This window comes from Nymphaea colorata, chromosome 14 (genome assembly GCF_008831285.2).
Source record: "Nymphaea colorata isolate Beijing-Zhang1983 chromosome 14, ASM883128v2, whole genome shotgun sequence".
Taxonomy (NCBI): domain Eukaryota; kingdom Viridiplantae; phylum Streptophyta; class Magnoliopsida; order Nymphaeales; family Nymphaeaceae; genus Nymphaea; species Nymphaea colorata.
In genome coordinates this window covers 8,219,433-8,238,040 of record NC_045151.1, presented here as the reverse complement: position 1 = coordinate 8,238,040, position 18,608 = coordinate 8,219,433, and the positions used below count along the sequence as shown (strand labels likewise).

At 36.0% G+C, this 18,608-nt stretch overlaps 1 protein-coding gene across 1 annotated transcript in view; it reads right to left on the bottom strand.

Moving 5' to 3' along the window:
* LOC116267465 (cullin-4) overlaps positions 1-18,608 on the bottom strand; it is a 41,802-nt gene that overhangs the window by 10,463 nt on the left and 12,731 nt on the right. The window contains exons 4-9 of the mRNA XM_031649195.2: positions 18,425-18,605; positions 18,137-18,259; positions 17,773-18,060; positions 14,883-15,008; positions 14,606-14,707; positions 2,299-2,352 (exon numbers count right to left, since the gene is read on the bottom strand). Of these exons, the coding sequence (XP_031505055.1) occupies positions 2,299-2,352; positions 14,606-14,707; positions 14,883-15,008; positions 17,773-18,060; positions 18,137-18,259; positions 18,425-18,605 (874 nt within the window). The remainder of the gene's footprint in view (positions 1-2,298; positions 2,353-14,605; positions 14,708-14,882; positions 15,009-17,772; positions 18,061-18,136; positions 18,260-18,424; positions 18,606-18,608) is intronic.

Sequence of the window (18,608 nt, the reverse complement as noted above, 5' to 3'; positions counted from 1 at the left end):
TTATTAACGTTCATGAATCAAAACTTCAAAGCTATAATAAGCCTATCATTACGTACAACAAGTTTTTTTTACAAAGAACATATTTTTCTTGATTTTTCCTATTTGTTCTGTATTAAAGAAATAAATTTATGATACGGTTAGATAATATATTATGATAATATACGGGAAAAAAACTATTGGATGCAAGTGGGTATACAAGGTGAAAACTAAAAGCGATGGATCTCTAGAGAGATATAAAGCAAGGCTTGTTGCCAAAGGATACGGTCAAGAATATGGTATTGACGATGAGGAAACATTTGCCCATGTAGCTAGAATGACTACTGTTAGGACACTTATTGCTTTAGCATCTATTAAAAACTGGAATATCTGCCAAATGGATGTTAAAAATGTCTTTTTAAATGAAGATCTTATGGAAGAAGTCTATATGGAGGTTCCACCAGGGCTGTCAATTTCTCAAGGGAAAGTTCTTAGACTTAAAAAGGCTCTTTATGGCCTCAAACAAGCACATAAAGCTTGGTTTGACTGTTTTAAGTTTTAACTCTGTTATTTCTGATTATGGGTTTCATTCTTATTTAACTGACACTGCCTTGTTTGTTAAGTATACTACTGCAGGTATCATAATTCTTCTACTGTATGTTGATGATATGATTATTACAGGTAGTGATAAGGAAGGTATTAGAGAATGTAAGAAATTACTACAAGAAACTTTTGAAATGAAAGATTTAGGTTTTCTAACGTATTTCTTGGGTATTGAGGTTGCATATTCTACTAGATGATACTTTTTGTCACAAACTAAGTTTGCTGCAGAGATAATTGATAAGTCAGACATAACAGATGATAAGGTCACAGAAACTCCTGAAGCAGTAGGAAGCAAGATGAAGATTGATGATGGAGTTCCACTTGTCAATCCCACTCCTTACCGACAACTTGTGGGATCCTTGATGTACCTTAGCATCACTCGGCTTGACATTGCTCATGCAGTTCATACTGTCAGTCACTTTCAACATGCTCCATCAACCGTTTATATGGGAGTTGTTCTTCGTATCATCAAATATGTTAAGGGAACAATAAATAAGGGAGTATTTATGCATTTCTCTTCCTCCTTGAACTTGATTGCTTATACTGATGCTGATTGGGGAGGAGATCCAAATGATAGACACTCGACTACTAGATTTTGTGTTTTTCTAGGGGAATCACTCTATCTCATGCAAGTGCAAAAAGCAATAGAAAGTCTTCACTATCCTCTACTGAAGCTGAATATCGAGCCATGGCTTCTACAACTATGGAAATTGTCTGGCTTCGCCAAATGCTCCTCGATATGGGAACAAGGATAGAAGAACTCACTGATTTATGCTGCGACAACAAGAGTTCTATCTACATTGCCAAGAATCAAACATTCCATGAACGAACAAAGCATATAAAAATGGACTGTCACTATGTTCGTGAAGAATGTTTGAAGAAGACTATCAAGCTTCCATATGTCTCCTCTGAGTTCCAGTTGGCTGATTTCTTCACAAAGCCTCTATGTTCTTCCAGATTCAACTTTCTTTTAGATAAACTCTCGGTGATAGCACCGTAAGTTTAAGGGGGGGTGTTAAGAAATATGATTTCTTATTGTTGTTATCTCTTAATTAGGTATTATCTTAGTTAAGAGTTAGTTTAGGATTAGTTAGGATTTAGTTTAGGATTTAGTTTATTTCTTTCTTTTCTCTTTATTTTTTATTTTTTATTTTTTACTTTTATTTTATTACTGCCAAATTAGCCGTTGGCAGTTCCAACAGCTCTATTAAGAGCCGTTGGAACTAGCTCAATGGCTAGTTCAGCTCCTCTCTTCTTATTCCCTCTTGTATATATTCTTGTAACAGTCTTTGTAAAGATAACCTGTGTTTTACAGGCTTTATATGTTATATTGAATCAGTTTTATCCTTCTTCACCTGGCCTTAGTGCCTCTTTATTGCTAAATACTTATTTTGTGACTGTCATAGTCACTTTTTATAGATATCTTCACTCTGGCAACAGAAGTCGAAAGTTCCCAGACACTACATGGTTTTCTTCAAGATCTTCCAATATGACGCCATAATATGCCATAAAAAGTAAAACGACCCTCTACACTTCAACATTATTCGTTCAATCAACAAAACTTGTTAATAAAGACTTCCTGAGAAGAAAATAGAGATTGCACAATCATCCAAGATACAAGTGATTTTGTTCCCCACAGGATAATTAAATTGCTACTTAAAACAAAGTCTGAAATAGATTAATATAAGAAAGATTGATCCTAGGGACCAAGTGGAATACCTTGAACATTCCTTCCAGTTTATTTGTGAATTGGCTCCCGCATTCTGTTTTAAGCTGTTAACAAAGAAGGAAACAGTATCAGCAATATGTAGAAAGACAGACAGGCCAATATCATGTGCTCGATAAGGCATACGTGTGATGGCACCCAGATGCACACATACAGGATTTGCACTCACACTTGCATGTGTGCACTTCCGCATGTGTGTGTGTGTGTGTGAGAGAGAGAGAGAGAGAGAGAGAGATTATGTGACATAGAAATACTGGTTTATGATTTGGTGTACTTTCTCGATTCATAATACAACTAGCAGAACAAAATCTACGAAGTAGAAATGCTGGTCTAGGTTGTTGCATGATTTCTTAAATCCTAATATATCTAGCCCCAAAATTGACCAAATATGAAGCCAGAGAGCAGAACCATTCTCTATGACAAAATGTCAATATTGAGGTCAGGCAGAAACCTTTTTCTTCTAACTCCAGAAGGCATTGAGATTTTATGCCAAAAAAAAAATATTTATTTTTACTCAGCTCAAAAGCTGAAACCTGGGAACAAGATGGATCAGTTCAGCTGGACAGCAAACCCAGATTTCGTTCTTTTTGAGATAAAGCCTAAAAGCCATAAATAAGACTTAAATGGAATCAAAATGAGACAAAGTTCATTTATTTGACCTTTGTCCATCTTGACAGATCTGAAATTCACTGTTCCTTTTGATACAAAAAGTCAGATCTATGTTCAGCTTTGCTTGGCTGAACTTAGACATGAACTCCATTAGGATAGGGAAGTATTGATAGAAGATATGATAGAAATGTAGCACCAATATCTGTAACCCGAAAACAGCACTCACGCAGGAGAGAGAGAGAGAGAGAGAGAGAGAGAGAGAGAGAATGAAAACAAGAAGAAACTGAGGAGAAGAAGCCGTAGCCAAAATGGTTTGCACGGCCTCTATTTATAATCTCATTTTCAGAATTCTAAGAGTCTCCAATCGTAGAATCCTAGGAGATTTCACAAGCTCCAAGGACATTAATTACATCATAGAAACCTAAGAGACTTCACATATTACAAGGATATTAACTACAACATAGAATCCTAGGAGACTTCCCATATAACAAGGATATTAACTATAACATAGAATCCTAGGAGACTCTTCACATGTTACAAGGACATTAAATATTTTAACACATTCTACAAGGAGGTGGAATCCTAAGAGACTCCTCTTCAACGTGCTGGTGAAGGATTTATATTTTAACACCCTCCCTCAAGTTGTGCATGGTTTTGCACCATGTACAACTTGCCTTTTAGAAACCAGAATCGTTCCTTTGTTAATCCTTTTGTAAATAAGTCTGCAACTTGTTCATCTGTACGAACATAAATAGGCTGAATTTCCTTGTCTTCCACCTTTTGTCTAACAAAGTGTTGATCAATCTCAATGTGCTTTGTTCGACCATGTTGTACGGGATTAAAGGCAATGTTAATAGCGCTTTGATTATCGCACATTAACATTGATGTTTTAATCTTTTCTCCAATGTCTTCTAGCAAATGTCTAACCCATGTAACTTCAGCAGTACCTGCAGCCATGCATCTGTATTCAGCTTCAGTGCTGGATCTTGCTACTGCCTTTTGCTTTCGACAACTCCAAGACACAAGATTACGTCCAATGAAAATACAAAAACCAGAAATGGACTTTCTTTGATCGGGATCTCCAGCCCAATCTGCATCTGTGAATGTCATAAGTTGATGTCCAGTAGTTATATTTTCACTCTTACCATAAACTAAGCCATCTCCTGCTGTCCCTTTAAGATATCTTAATATTCTTTTGACAGCATCCATGTGAGTATCTCTAGGTGCATGCATAAATTGGGATACTTGATTCACAGCATATATAATATCTGGTCTAGTAAATGTAAGATATTGAAGTGCCCCAACAATACTTCGATATTGCGTAGGATCTTCATATAACTCCCCATCTTGAGCACTTAGTCTTTGATTTAGAACACTAGGAGTTCCAACAAGCTTACAATTAGACATACCTGACTTTTTCAACAAATCCAACATGTATTTCTGTTGTGTCAATGTGAGGCGATTATTGTGCCTATCAATCTCCACTCCAAGAAAGAATCGTAAATCACCAAGCTCTTTCATTTTGAAGTTTTGCATCATCAAAACTTTAGCTTCTTCTATGTGTTTTTCTGAATTGCCTGTGATAACAATATCATCAACATATATAAGAAGTAAAGTAAATATGTTTTCCTTTCGATAAATGAAAAGAGAGTGATCTAGAGGACATCTCCGAAAACCACATTCTTGAATCTTGCAAGAGAAACTGTCAAACCACGAACGTGAGGCCTGTTTAAGTCCATAAATAGATTTTCTTAGTTTGCAAACCCATGCATGAGAGTCTCCTTTCGTGTATCCTGGAGGTTGTTCCATATATACTTCCTCCCTTAAATCACCATGAAGAAAAGCATTCTTCACGTCCATTTGATGTAGTCTCCATCCATATTCAACTGCCAATGATATAATCACGCGAATTGTTCCCATTTTGATCACAGGACTGAATGTCTCATCATAATCTTCTCCATATTGTTGTGTAAACCCTTTTGCTACTAACCTTGCTTTGTGTCTTTCTATGCTGCCGTCAGGTTTGTATTTAATTTTGTATACCCATTTGGAGCCCACTACGTTCTTTTCGTGTGGCCTCGGAACGATCTCCCATGTTCCACATTCATGCAAGGCATCCATTTCTTCTTTCATAGCCTTTCTCCAATGATGTGATTTTGATGCTTGATCAAATGAAGTAGGTTCTTCCTCCTTGCCAATTTTTGCCATGAATAACTGAAAATCAAGTGATAAAGAATCATAGCTAACCCACCTGTGAATGGGATGACGAATGCGTTGGGATCTTCTAAGGTGGAGCATGTTGTCTTCTTCACTGTGAGCATCTCTGTCCCTTAGTCGTCGACTGTAGATAAGACCCGAATACCGATGTGCATCGTTGCTCTGTTCATTATTGTTTTCGTGATGACTTGATGACTGTGTTGGATCTTCTTGATTTTCACTTTGAGCCATATCCGACGGTTGTATTGCTCTCTCTGAATCTTCACTTTGAGGCACATCATTTTCTATAACAGGATCTGCATTGAATAACTGTGTACTGGTTCAGGGATCATAAGATTCAATGGTCATAGGCATTTCATTTGTATTATCAAAACCATGTTCATCAAAAATGACATTTCTTGAAGTTTTGATACGTTTAGTTGTTGGATCATAGCATCGAAAACCTTTATATTCATCAGCATATCCAACGAATCTACATTGAATAGCTTTGTCTTGAAACTTGTTCCTCAAGGCAGCATCAACGTGAACATAGCATACACAACCAAAAACCTTCAAGTTCTTGTAATCAGGTTGTTTGCCTAAGAGTGTAAAATATGGCGATTTAGACATCAAGAGTGTCATAGGCAAACAATTTATTATGTATACAGCAGTATGGAAGGCTTCAGTCCACAAGGAAATGGGCACATTAGTATCATGCATCATGCTCATGGCGCTTTCAACTATATGTCGATGTTTCCGCTCAACTACACCATTTTGTTGTGGTGTGTAAGGGCAGGAAATTTGTCTAGTTATCCCTTTTTCACGTAGAAATTCAATAAAATCAAGCGAGGAATATTCTCCCCCTCCATCACATTGAAAATGCACCACATTGGATGAAAATTTAGTTTGAATCATGGCATAGAAGTTTCGAAATATGTGAGGTACTTCTGATTTGTGTTTCATGAAGTAAATCCAGGTGAAACGTGAGTAAGAGTCAATGAATAAGACATAATATCTTGACCCAGACATGGAATCAATAGGGGCTGGCCCCCATACATCAGAAAAAATAGTTTCAAAAGGTTTGGAAGCCCTTTGATTTATATTATGGAAAGGTAAAACATGACTCTTACAAAGTCCACAACTTGAACATTTTTTGACACTTGAAGTAAGAGGTAAACTTGATCTTGGAATGAGACTATCTGTGACAAGTTTTTCAATGAAATGTCGACCACAGTGTCCTAGCCGACTATGCCACAAATCAGACTCCAAAAATTGGTTAGGGCCCCTTACTTTTGATTGAAAATGGCAAGAACTTGGCACTGATGACGCATTATGAGAAAGAGAAAATGTCTTCAATCCTATATCAAAAGTGGATGAATCCTTGGGTAGACATTCCTTGAGGACGTACATATTCCCTTGACGCTCCCCTCTAGCGAACATTTTCTTCGTTTGGAGGTCCTTGACATAGACAGAAGAAGGTGTGAATTCAACAGAAGAGCTTGTATCATCAATGAGTTTAGAAATGGATATGATGTTCTTTTTGATATTGGGAGCAAGAACAACATTAGACAGTGATAGAGACGAGGATGACAATAGAATATGTGCATTTCCAATATGTGTAATAGGATGAGATTTTCCATCACCTGTTATAATGCAACTTCTACCGTAATGAGGGGATAAGTTAGTCAATTTACCTGCATTTCCTGTCACATGGGTAGCTGCACCTGAATCCAAGAACCATTCTCCCTGCTCATTTTGCTTTATAGTCATCTTTGAGAATGCGGCCATCAATAGCTGTTGCATATCTTCAGCGGTGGATTTAGAACTTTGTCCTCCTTGTTTATAATCATGTCTTACCCCTTTGTTTTTATTTTGAGGATTAAACCAACATTGTGCCTTCATGTGTCCTTTCTTGTTGCACTGAAAACAAATTGGTATTTTTCTTGAAGTATCCAAAGGAGACATACCTTGGTTATGCGGTGTTGGTAGAATGCCACGACCACCATGGTTGGAGTTCCCATGGCTCTTACCAAACTTTACATTCATAGCCAACACATTTTGGGAGTTCCCTTGATCAGTCCTTTCAATGACTCTTTTCATATTCATTTCATGTTGGAGAAGTTTACCTTGTAGTTCGTTGAAGGAAGGCAGAACAGGAAGGACCTGAAGAGCTGTAATAAAAGCATGATAATCATGCCCAAGTCCATTCAAGGTTTGCTGCACCTTTTCCTTATCAGAAATGTTATTCCCTGAGGCAGCAAGTTGGTCTGCGACGGCCTTAATACGCCCCAAATAATCCATGATAGACGTTGAACCTTTGCTCAAATTCTGAAATTCTTTCTTTAAGTACATAATTCGAGCTTCTGATATTTGGGAAAAGGTATTAGCAAGGGTTTCCCATAATTCTTCTGCAGTACAATCATCAGAAACTGAAAGTAACACTTGTTGAGATAAAGTGGACAAAATATACGCAACCAGACTTTGATCACGTCTCATCCACATAGCATGTTCAGGATTGTTGTCTTCATGAACAGCAAGAACTTCTCCTGCCTCATTTTTTATTTCCTGTAAGACGGATATTGGTGGAGCCTTTGTTGAACCATCGAGATGTCCAAAGAGGCCTTGACTTGTTATGAAAGGCATGATTTGCCTTTTCCAGATCAGATAATTCTCATGGTTGAGTTTTTCGGTAATAAGGTGAGGAAGAAAACTTGAGGACATGCCAGAATGCGAAAGGTTTTCCATGACAGCAGAAAGGAATGGTATATAGGTAGAAGATGAGAGGGAAAGAAGACACGATATAACAAGATGTGTCCTTGGTAAGCAAGAAGAAAAAGGAACAAGAATTGCGCAAGAGAAAAGTAAATTCAGGATAGAGACAAGATGAGAAAAGAGTTCTAACCAGATCAGACCTGTTTGGGCATTTCGTTTGGTAGAGATAACGTAACCTGGCGCTCTGATACCATGATAGAAATGTAGCACCAATATCTGTAACCCGAAAACAGCACTCACGCGGGAGAGAGAGAGAGAGAGAGAGAGAGAGAGAGAGAATGAAAACAAGAAGAAACTGAGGAGAAGAAGCCGTAGCCAAAATGGTTTGCACGGCCTCTATTTATAATCTCATTTTCAGAATTCTAAGAGTCCAATCGTAGAATCCTAGGAGATTTCACAAGCTCCAAGGACATTAATTACATCATAGAAACCTAAGAGACTTCACATATTACAAGGATATTAACTACAACATAGAATCCTAGGAGACTTCCCATATAACAAGGATATTAACTATAACATAGAATCCTAGGAGACTCTTCACATGTTACAAGGACATTAAATATTTTAACACATTCTACAAGGAGGTGGAATCCTAAGAGACTCCTCTTCAACGTGCTGGTGAAGGATTTATATTTTAACAAGATACAGTCACAAAAAATTCAATATTTTTGAAAAAAACGTGTAAAAAATGCAAGATTTTGGTTTACCCAAAAAAACGCCAAAAAAAGTGTTTTCTTCAAAAAAGCGGTCGTTCGAGCCTCTTTTGATGCTTTTTTTTTGTGGGCGAATGGTGGCATCATTTGTAATTAAAAAAAAATATTAACAGTAGAAACAGAATAACTTTAGTAAAACTTAAAAGTTAAAAAAGCCATCATCGACAAAGAGGAAGTCAATCGACGAACGAAGGGGGAAAACTCATCAGTTAGGGTTTTGTAAATTTCTGACTTTTGACGAGACTTTCCGAAGGAAAAACTCATCGGTGTTTCTCCCTTGAGCGATTTTCAGTGAGCGCCGAGCGGCAGCCACAACAGTGGTATGTACCAACGGAAAGTTGGGTTTTCCGCCAGCGAGCGGCCACCAAAACCATAGGATTTGATTATCAACGTTGGATTTTTCAGTCTATTTTCATTGGATCTTTCAGTCTATTTGTGTTGGATTTTTTATTTTTCAGTTTAGTGTACATTGGTTTTCGTTGGTTGTTTTGGTTTTTGTTTTTTTTTAGGTTTACACTCTGTCTGTAAGAAATTATGTCCATTAGAAACTGTGAGCTATGCATTCTATCGGTTAGAAACTCTTTGTTTTTATGATTGGATTTTCTGTGCATTGGAATAGTTAATGTGTTCAGTGTATTTCTGATTTTTTTTTATTCTGTGGAATTCATATTTTGTGCGTAGCTCTTCATTGAGGGCTGATTTTTAGTTCTACATTTTGATTCTGTGGAATTCATATTTTGTGCGTAGCTCTTCATTGAGGGCTGATTTTTAGTTCTACATTTTGATTTTGTGGAAGGGTTAACATAGTAGAACCTATGTAACACGAATTCTTCAAAAAAGGGGCTGCACCCGTGTCGACACGACGTTGGTGCTGGTGCTGATATAGGTGCAGCTCTGACACGCACCCCAACTGCATCCTGTATTATGCAAGTTCAAAATATTTTATATTCTTTTTTCGTCTCTCTGTCCATTTCTTACTTTATATATAGTAATAAAAGTAAAAAAAAAGGACCAATTAAGCTAAGAAACAAGCTAAAATTATATATATTATGGATACATACATGTATATACATAAAATAAATATATTATATATATACACCATCGCCACACCCTCGCACCCAAATTTTTTGGGATACGCTGCACCCGCACCCGACACTCATGTGACATAGAGTATAACACTATAACTTAATATATTTCACACTTTATACTTTATAGACGTGTGATTCAATGTTTGGTGAATAAATGTCATGTTGTTGCATAGCTGTTCGGCTATTTTCAGTTGCTGTTTCACTTTTATTATTTTATCATTTATGAATTATGATTTTTTTAAGATGAAATGAGATTTATGATGTCACTTATGTATTTTTTTCAGTTTTTGACTGCTTGTGTTCATTTTCTAATTTTTATTTGTTACGTACTTCTTTTTTTAATGTTGTCTTATTAGTTTTTCATTCATTTTATTTTTTCCTAATTTTTACGATTTTTTAGAATTTTTTCAAAAAAATTAAAAATTTACCGTATTTTTGTTATTTTCGTTTTTTTTTCAAGTTCTTAGTATTACACATGAGAAAAACTCACCATTTAAAACTATGAAATGTTATTTGTGACTATGGATCCTCAAATTAGAAAATCCAATCCTGGCATTCAGACAATTTACTTTCACCTACACTTCTTGGATTACACCTATGTAGCCAGACTCAACTAGAAGCCCCACAAAGACACAATGCAGAGTGACATATGGGTGTACCACTTCGTTTCTGATTATTTACCAACACAGGGAAAGGATTCTCTACCATTGCCACAGATATGACCACTTTTTACAAAATATTGCATTAAAACCAGAAAATAAGAAAAACATCAAAAAATCACAACATTTTGAAAATATTCACCCAAATAAGATATTGCAATTTTTTTTGTGATCTAAATAAATCAATATATTTATATTTTACGTTCTTTTAACATTTCCACAAACAGTCTGAATTTTATCAATGTCTAAGAAAATTAGTAAGAAACTAAAATTTCATAACTTTTTCTGTCATCTTAATTTTTAATTATTCAAATTCTCAAGTTTTTCCCCAAAAAACTTTATGACTCATAACTAAAGTTAAAAAAAAACCTCAAAAACAAAATATCAAAAGATTCAAAACATGATATTTTTGTCAATGCTTTATTCATATGGAAAGTTATTAAACACAGTGGAAGGCAACATACTCTATCGAAATATCTCATCCTTGATGTTGGTGAAAACAACTCCATAGATGTGATCTCATTGACCCAAGGTAGGCCAAGAAATCAACAGCAGAAAAATAATGTTCAATCCCATGTGAGAAATATCACCACTCCTTTAAAATATGCAGGAAAATAAATAAAAATAAAAGAAAGGAAATCATGATATTTTGAAAAAATAATAAAATATTGGCTTTCATTTAAAAAAAAATGTTTTTAATATATATTTAATTTTTTATGTTTCTTTAAATATTTTAATAACGAGTTTGGATTTTGATCAATGTTTCCATAAGAAAATTAGCAGAAAATTCTTTGTATTATTCTCTTATATGTAATTTTTTTTAATTTTCAAGGCTTTCCCAAGAGAAACAAACTTGCCGTTTAATGTCCAAGAAAAAACTAACTGGTAAAAATATGAGAATGACATTTGTAACAATTCATATCATTGATGTCTATCAATTTCATAAGAACTTAATGGTCAAAAACATTTTGGCCTACACAGTAACATTATTATGGTCATTCACACACTCTTGGATATGGAGATTGAATCTGCATGAAAAAGTAAAACCGACCTACGCATCCAAGAACACATATACATATTCTCAATCACACACACACACATATATATATACATATATATATATATTGTAATGATTTATTTATTTTTGTAACTAATAAGTACTTATATGCATACATGGACATGTGCATAGATACATGTAAATATACATAAATACATAGATGGATGCAGTATGCATGTATGTGTATGTATCATTGTCACATATATCGTGTACAGGTATTATACAGCAAAGAATTTCTTAGATATAATACGGCAAAGTTGTACATCAAATCTCGACAAATTTTTAAAAAATTTAGTAAATCCTGAAAATTATAAAAAAATAAAAATTAATAAAAAATATGAAAAAACACGAAAAAAACACGTATAATAAACGCTTTTTATTTTCTGGTGTTTTTTCTTAAAAAGACGAATCTAATTACCGTTTTATATGGCTGAATTTTTTTTGCGTATTATGCGTGTTTTTTTTCGAAAAAACGTGTTTTCTGTGACAATGGTATATATATATGTGGCAATTAGATCATGCTGCCAAAATATGCCTACAAAATATTCAGCAAGTGCTTTTGATGACTTTTCTTCAAAAATCTTACTCTACAAATTAATGCAGAATGTCATCAAATCTTAGGGTAGAACAAAAAGAAAGTAAAAAAACAATGTCGAGATTGGATACTACTGGAGACGAGAAAGAGCTATGATAGTTAAACTTAAAATGCTTATAAAATTCATTCTTCCTATCAACTTTTCATGACTTGTTTTTCAACATATGTTTTGGACCTTCTGCTTCCATCCACACAGTTGGATTCATAAGAACCAGCAAGAAAAATGACTGAACTAAATGGATGGCCAGAAATTTAGGTGGTTAACAGGACTTCAAGTGTGTGCACATGTGTGTGTGCGTGTGTGTGTGTGACACGGAGACATGCTACAATCGTTTGTATGTGATCTAGTTTCACCCTCACAATCCAAGTTGGTTAGCAAAGGTGATGCGTTTCTACTCAGCACTCAGTACTCATTGATTTCTCTATCACCTCTTGATACACATGAGATTAGACAATTTAAAAGCTATCTGCACTAAACTAGCCCTATAGATCACACACGAAAAGGAAAAAGACTAGCATGCACATACAAATAATAAATTTAGTGCATGGGGGGTTCAATTAGTCACATTTTGAGACTGACTTTTCCAACCATACCTCTCACACCCTCACTTTTTCTCTCTCCCCCTTCTCTTTTGTGTTTTTCTTTTCACAACCACCCTTTCCACTCCGTGAGAAAGGGAGACTGGTATATATATATATATATATATATATATATATATATATATATCGTTACATAGCTGCCGGATGGCTAAACTTTAAAAGTTTGTCACTAAAAAGACCATAAATCGTCACTAAAGCCATATAAACCGTGGCTAGACCCAATTTAGTGACCGTTTTTAGCATCAAATTTTAAAATTTTAAACATCTGGCAACATCAAGCCTATGTCGCACGGGTACTCCTCTTAAGGAGGAGTACCCGCACGGTACCGGTACGACACCGGTACCGGTACCGGTACCGGTACGGCCTTGGGTGCGGCATGGGTGCTGCGTTGACCGTACCAGGTACGGTCAACGCACCCAGGGTTGAGTCCGTCCATTTTTAGACTCAGTCAAAGTTGACAGAGTCCAATTTCGACCTTTTATTTGGTTTTTAAACGTGATTTACAATTTAACACGGTTTACTTTATTCACATTAAAAATATGGTAACCCTTGACGCCCGACTGTTCTTCTTCACTTGTCTTCACCAAGACCAACGACGGGAGGCGATTCTCCACTCCGGCGAACCGCGACGGCGACGGCGAGCGGCGACAGCGAGCGGCGAATGGAGAGAGGCGAGAGGTGAACTGCGAACGGCTACCTTGCGACGACGAATGGAGAGAGGCGAGAGGCGACGGCGAATGAAGAGAGGAGAGAGGCAAGAGGCGAGAGGCGAACTGCCGGTTTCATCTATCGAAAATCTCGTTTGTTTTCTGAAGATCGATCTCCTTTCTTCATTTTTTGTTCTTCTATTTTCTATTTGTGCCTTTGTAATCATTCTTGGCCGGTTTTGGCTTCTTCGTCGGCCCTTCACTTTCTATTCGGTTCTTTGTAGGGTTTTAGGGGATTTAACAGACGAGATTTAGCATTTCAGTTGATTTCTTAGTTCCTGAACTTCGCTAAATGTGCTTTTCTGTTTTTTATTCAATTTTTAATGTCAATCCTTTCCCTCTTCTTGCTTTTCCTGGTTTTGCTCCTTCTTTGCCTGGTTTCATTTGTGGTTCTTTTCTCGTAATATATTGTCGATCGATGCAACTGTTTTGTTGGAGTCTGGTTTTGGTTTTCCTGTTCCTCCTTAAAACTTTCTTCCAATAACACGATTTCCATTTTCCATCTGTTTGGTAGATCATCTGTTTTTTCAACTTTTGTTTTTTTCTTTCATGTGCGCTTGCATTGTCTTCTCAGTTTTTTGGTAGAATGAATATGTTATTGTGTTTGTAATTTTTTGATATATATATGTGTGTGAATATGTTATTCTGTTTGTAATTTTATATATATATATATATATGTGTGTGTGTGTGTGTGTGTGTGAATATGTTATTTTATTTGTAATTTTTTGATATATATGTGCACAAGCTCATGGCAGCATTGGACTCCCCTATATACACACATGTATATTATATATATATATATATATATATATATATACATATCAAAGGATTCAAATACGATGAACATTGCCGAATGGCTAAAAATTAAAATCAAGATCACTAATTTCTACTATTTTTTATATTTCTAAAGTTTTTGAATTTCATGACATTTTTCAAAGAAGAACAAGATTCCCATTATTTCATAATTCATACTAGATGGGTGTTTCCAATAAATGCATACTTACACCTGCAACGGTCATAGAGGATCAACTACTGTTAACATATACACATTCATATCCATGTATATGTATGTCACCTGCACCTACATGACATAGGATGACATTGACTTTGTAGCTTGTACCGGCTTTCAGGACATGATAAGATTAAGCCACTATAGACTAACCTAGCACAATCAAAGCTAAAAGATCTCAGGTTGATCAGTTGTTAGATCATATCAACCTGATAATTTTGTACTACATGAGAATGCAGAAGAAGTCGATTCCCATAATATGCACTTATGGCATCTGAATAATGCACTGTTTACCTTTGAGATCATTGATTTTTCAGCATCAATGGATGCACTCTTTCCCAACAACAACCTTTTGGCAAGGTCCTTCTTATAGAATGCTTCAAACACATCTTTACCCTGAGACACAGAAAAAATGAGTTGTTACAAGCAAAATACCACCTGCTAAAAGTGACAAAACTCCTGAAACACATTAGAGAAGATGACCAAACTGAAAGATTGTGGATAACAGAATCATGATTAGTTTTTTATTCTTGCAACTGGAACCAATAGTCACTTGGGAATTGATTATTACCTGGATAAAACGAAATAGCACAAGCACCTTGTCAAGTGTGCCCTCCAGTTCTTCTTCGGACGTACCTTTGTTCCCAGCACGAAGTTTTTCATCCAAAAACTTAGCTATGAGTTCTGCTGACCGGTTCTGTAAGAGTAGTAAAGCTTACAATATTATTATTTACAATATGTTACTAGTAACTAATACGAAAAAATAAACATTCAGAGAAAGACTGAATCGCCAGAAACCAGAAATGGTTTTCACACTCAAACCTTATACTTACAGGTTCAAGACAAGCTCATAATAAAATGGGCAAGAATCAACTTAAGAACAAAGAGTTTGTTTTCATTTTTGTGCCGAGTGCTACACAATGGAACTATACAAGGAATTTTCCAGCTAACACTTCTTGCACCAGTATGAGAAGACCAAGGATAAAACTACTCTTACCTGCTAAATCACAGTGAATCATCAAAAACATTTCCCATTTCCTGTCAAATACTTAACAAAGAAAATTTTGGCTTTTGGTATTTAATTCAAGTCCAATATTCAAGAAAGCAGGTCAAAGAACTCTCGGCTTAGAGCCTGAGATATCTTCCAATACCCAGGGCATCCATCAAAGCTCGCTCATATGAATCTCCATTGGCAATAACTAGGGACAGAGATGCAAATGGTTTAGGCACAGCTAATATCACTTCTAGCCTGCCAACAGAAATAGTTCTAACTTGTAATTAATCACATTATTGATAATACTTTTTAACCTAACAGTCATGCTTATGGTGCCCTACAAATGCAACTCTGTACAAGGACCAACAGATCCTCTATAAAGAACTATGGTATAGTGGAATAATTGTTTTGCAACCTAGAAACATAGTCACAAAAATATTGTTGAATTTCTTTTGGTATTGTTCTCACAAATATTGTTGAATGAGACCCCACATAGATCAATACGGTACTAGAGAAAATTAGAGTTTGGGACCATTTTTCATTTGCTGAGGCATCAGTATCACCCACTCATCTCTGAAAGCTACTCACAACTGAAGCTTCTTAGTCTTTTTGCATCAGATAGAGATTTAACTTGGCTCAATTACTGTAAGGCACCATAATTTGGCTTTATGGCTTTCTATTGCTGAGGTAACTTCAAATTTTAGAAGGCCCCTCATGTATGCATATGGCTCAGAAAAGCAGTGCCTTGTGAGTCAAAAAGGAATCTTGACCATATAGCTAGTACTCAAAAGTACTATCAATGCCTAGTCAGGACTAATTAGCATATGAAAAGACATCTGTCCCATAACAGGTTTAGGATGGTTCCAGCATAGTCTATAATTGACTGATCTTTCTTCTTATCCACAAAGAAAAGGAAAAGTAATTAAAAAAAGAGTGAAAGGTAATAAGAAGAGATTGGTTCTGATCATTTGATTATTGCTTGATTACTTATTTTCAGGGGACCTCTTGATCGTACCACTCTTTGCTTTTTTTTGGTGTGTCTTGGTGAATTCAGATCTTTTGCTTACATTCATATTTAGCCTTTGTCACCTCTTGTTCTTCTCCTTCCTTTTAGTTCTTCTTTGAAGCCAGTGTTTAAATGGATTTTCCCTCTTCCCATTGATACCTCTAATTTCCTCAGTCAACTTGCTCCGCAGAAATTAAATAACTCAATTTTTTTTTAACTTAGAAAAGACAGATTATTCCTTTTATCACAAGTCAGGGTCTCCTCGACCACCTAGATGGAAGCAGTTCAGTCCCGCCAGATTTTGGTGTATGTGATGGAAAGGCTGACAAAGGGATCACTTTAACAGCATATGTCAAAAATTAGAGTATCTCAACTGGGAGAAGGACAAAGTTCGGGTTGACTACATCACATCTATGCAGTCCAAGTAAGTTCTTATAGCCATTCCAGATATGACCTTCGACCATCCATCAGACCTATTCACAGGTTTCATAACAAGAGAATTTCAGATGCTTCGAAAGGACTCCATGCCATCAACAAGATGAAGATGACTATTGATCAGCTCGTGATCATAAAATGTGCAGTCAGTGATAATGACAGGGACAGTAATGATAACTACAAGTACAACCCTTTTAACTGCTATATCCTTAATATAGAAGTTCCATAAATCGAGAAAAATCCTACTATGGAACTGACCTATCTAGAAAATAGGCAATCAAGGAGGAAAACCCAGTCAATCAGTAAAAATCACCAACTTCATTCACTTGTGAGGGCTTCAAAGGATGCTGTCAATGTACATCAGTATAGGATGGTAGCCATAAGGGTCATTTCCAAAGAAAGAACTTTGCCTTAATCTAAGAGACCTTTTTTTCCTTCTTCCTTTTTGTGGTGCCAATATGGGGTTAGGCAACTCCTGCCAGAAGAATTCACGGGTTGAACGACTAACATACTAGAACTGAAGTCTGAAGGCCTTGAGCCCAATTCAGTAAGCAGCAAACAAAGCTCCAAGAAGTCCCCGATTGCAAAATAGCTAGTATTAGCTGATTATTTCTTCAATTAAGGGCCCACCCACATAGCAGGCTTCCAATGTGTCTGTTTGTCTATATATATATATATATTTCTTTACATCATGATCATATTCATATAACTACTACTATAACATAGTACCCATCATAATGAGATTAAGTTCTCAAGATCGTTAAAGTACAACTACTAATGATATTTTAGTCCTATGAGATTTAACAAACTAATTGAATCAAATAATCAAATCACATCACTCGGAATATTTTCAAGAACACTATGTAGCTAGGCCTCTTCCTTAAGAAATATCTGATTCCAAAATGAACAGGCAAATGTCATTAGAGTAAGTTTAAAAACACTAAATTTTATGGCAACTACTATTTTTCCTTATGCTTTTATTAGTTGTAAGACAAGGGTGAAACCATAGTTTAGTTAAGGAGCAACCTGGCGAAGATTAATGAGATGTTCAAACGCGTCTTTAATAGTATTTGAAAAGGATTCATTTTTGGAGAAGCTCTCCTCCCAAATTGCATCTAGAGAAGCCTTGAACTCAAGGAGAGATGAGACCATATCTTTGTCCTTCTCTTCGTCCATGATAATTCCCTGACCAGTACTCCTTATGTACAAACCAAGTGCCTGGCGAAGTAGCTCAAGGCCGTTCACCCTTGAAAACAGCATATACATCCTCTGAAGATCTGATATACGATTCCCATCCATAAGCAATGTAAATCCCTGTTAAAATTTACAGCAGGAAAATGAGTTCAAAAACATAAAATACCATCAGCCTTTTCAAAAATCAAAACAGTACCTTATCAATAATTGCAGAAATGTGGCGCTCTAGTAGCTGCCTTTCAGTAGTTGCAACCAATGGCCTCCTTGTTGCCGCATCCAAGTAGAGCACACACCTTTCATGCTCTTCATGTAATCTCAACTGCACATTCAGAGCCATTAAAAAACATATGAGGACAAACATCCAGAAAAGCAACACTAAGGAACTAACATTTTTCCTTCTGTTTCCGTTCTCAGTAGCCAATCCAAGGTTCCAATTTAATAGGTTCACTTCTAGGAACTTGACAAGTAGAAAAAAGATATGTACCTCCACATGCTTTAGGTAATCTGGAACATCTGACTGCTGCATATATTTTACACCTTCAGCAGCATAAAAGTCTGAAGTGCCTTCAAGAAATGGTTTCTCAAAGCTCTCTGTGTAGATCCCTAGTGCAGTAAACATCTTCAAGAGATGGTTAAGAAGTGCTCTGTCAATAGCTTCACCTAATCTG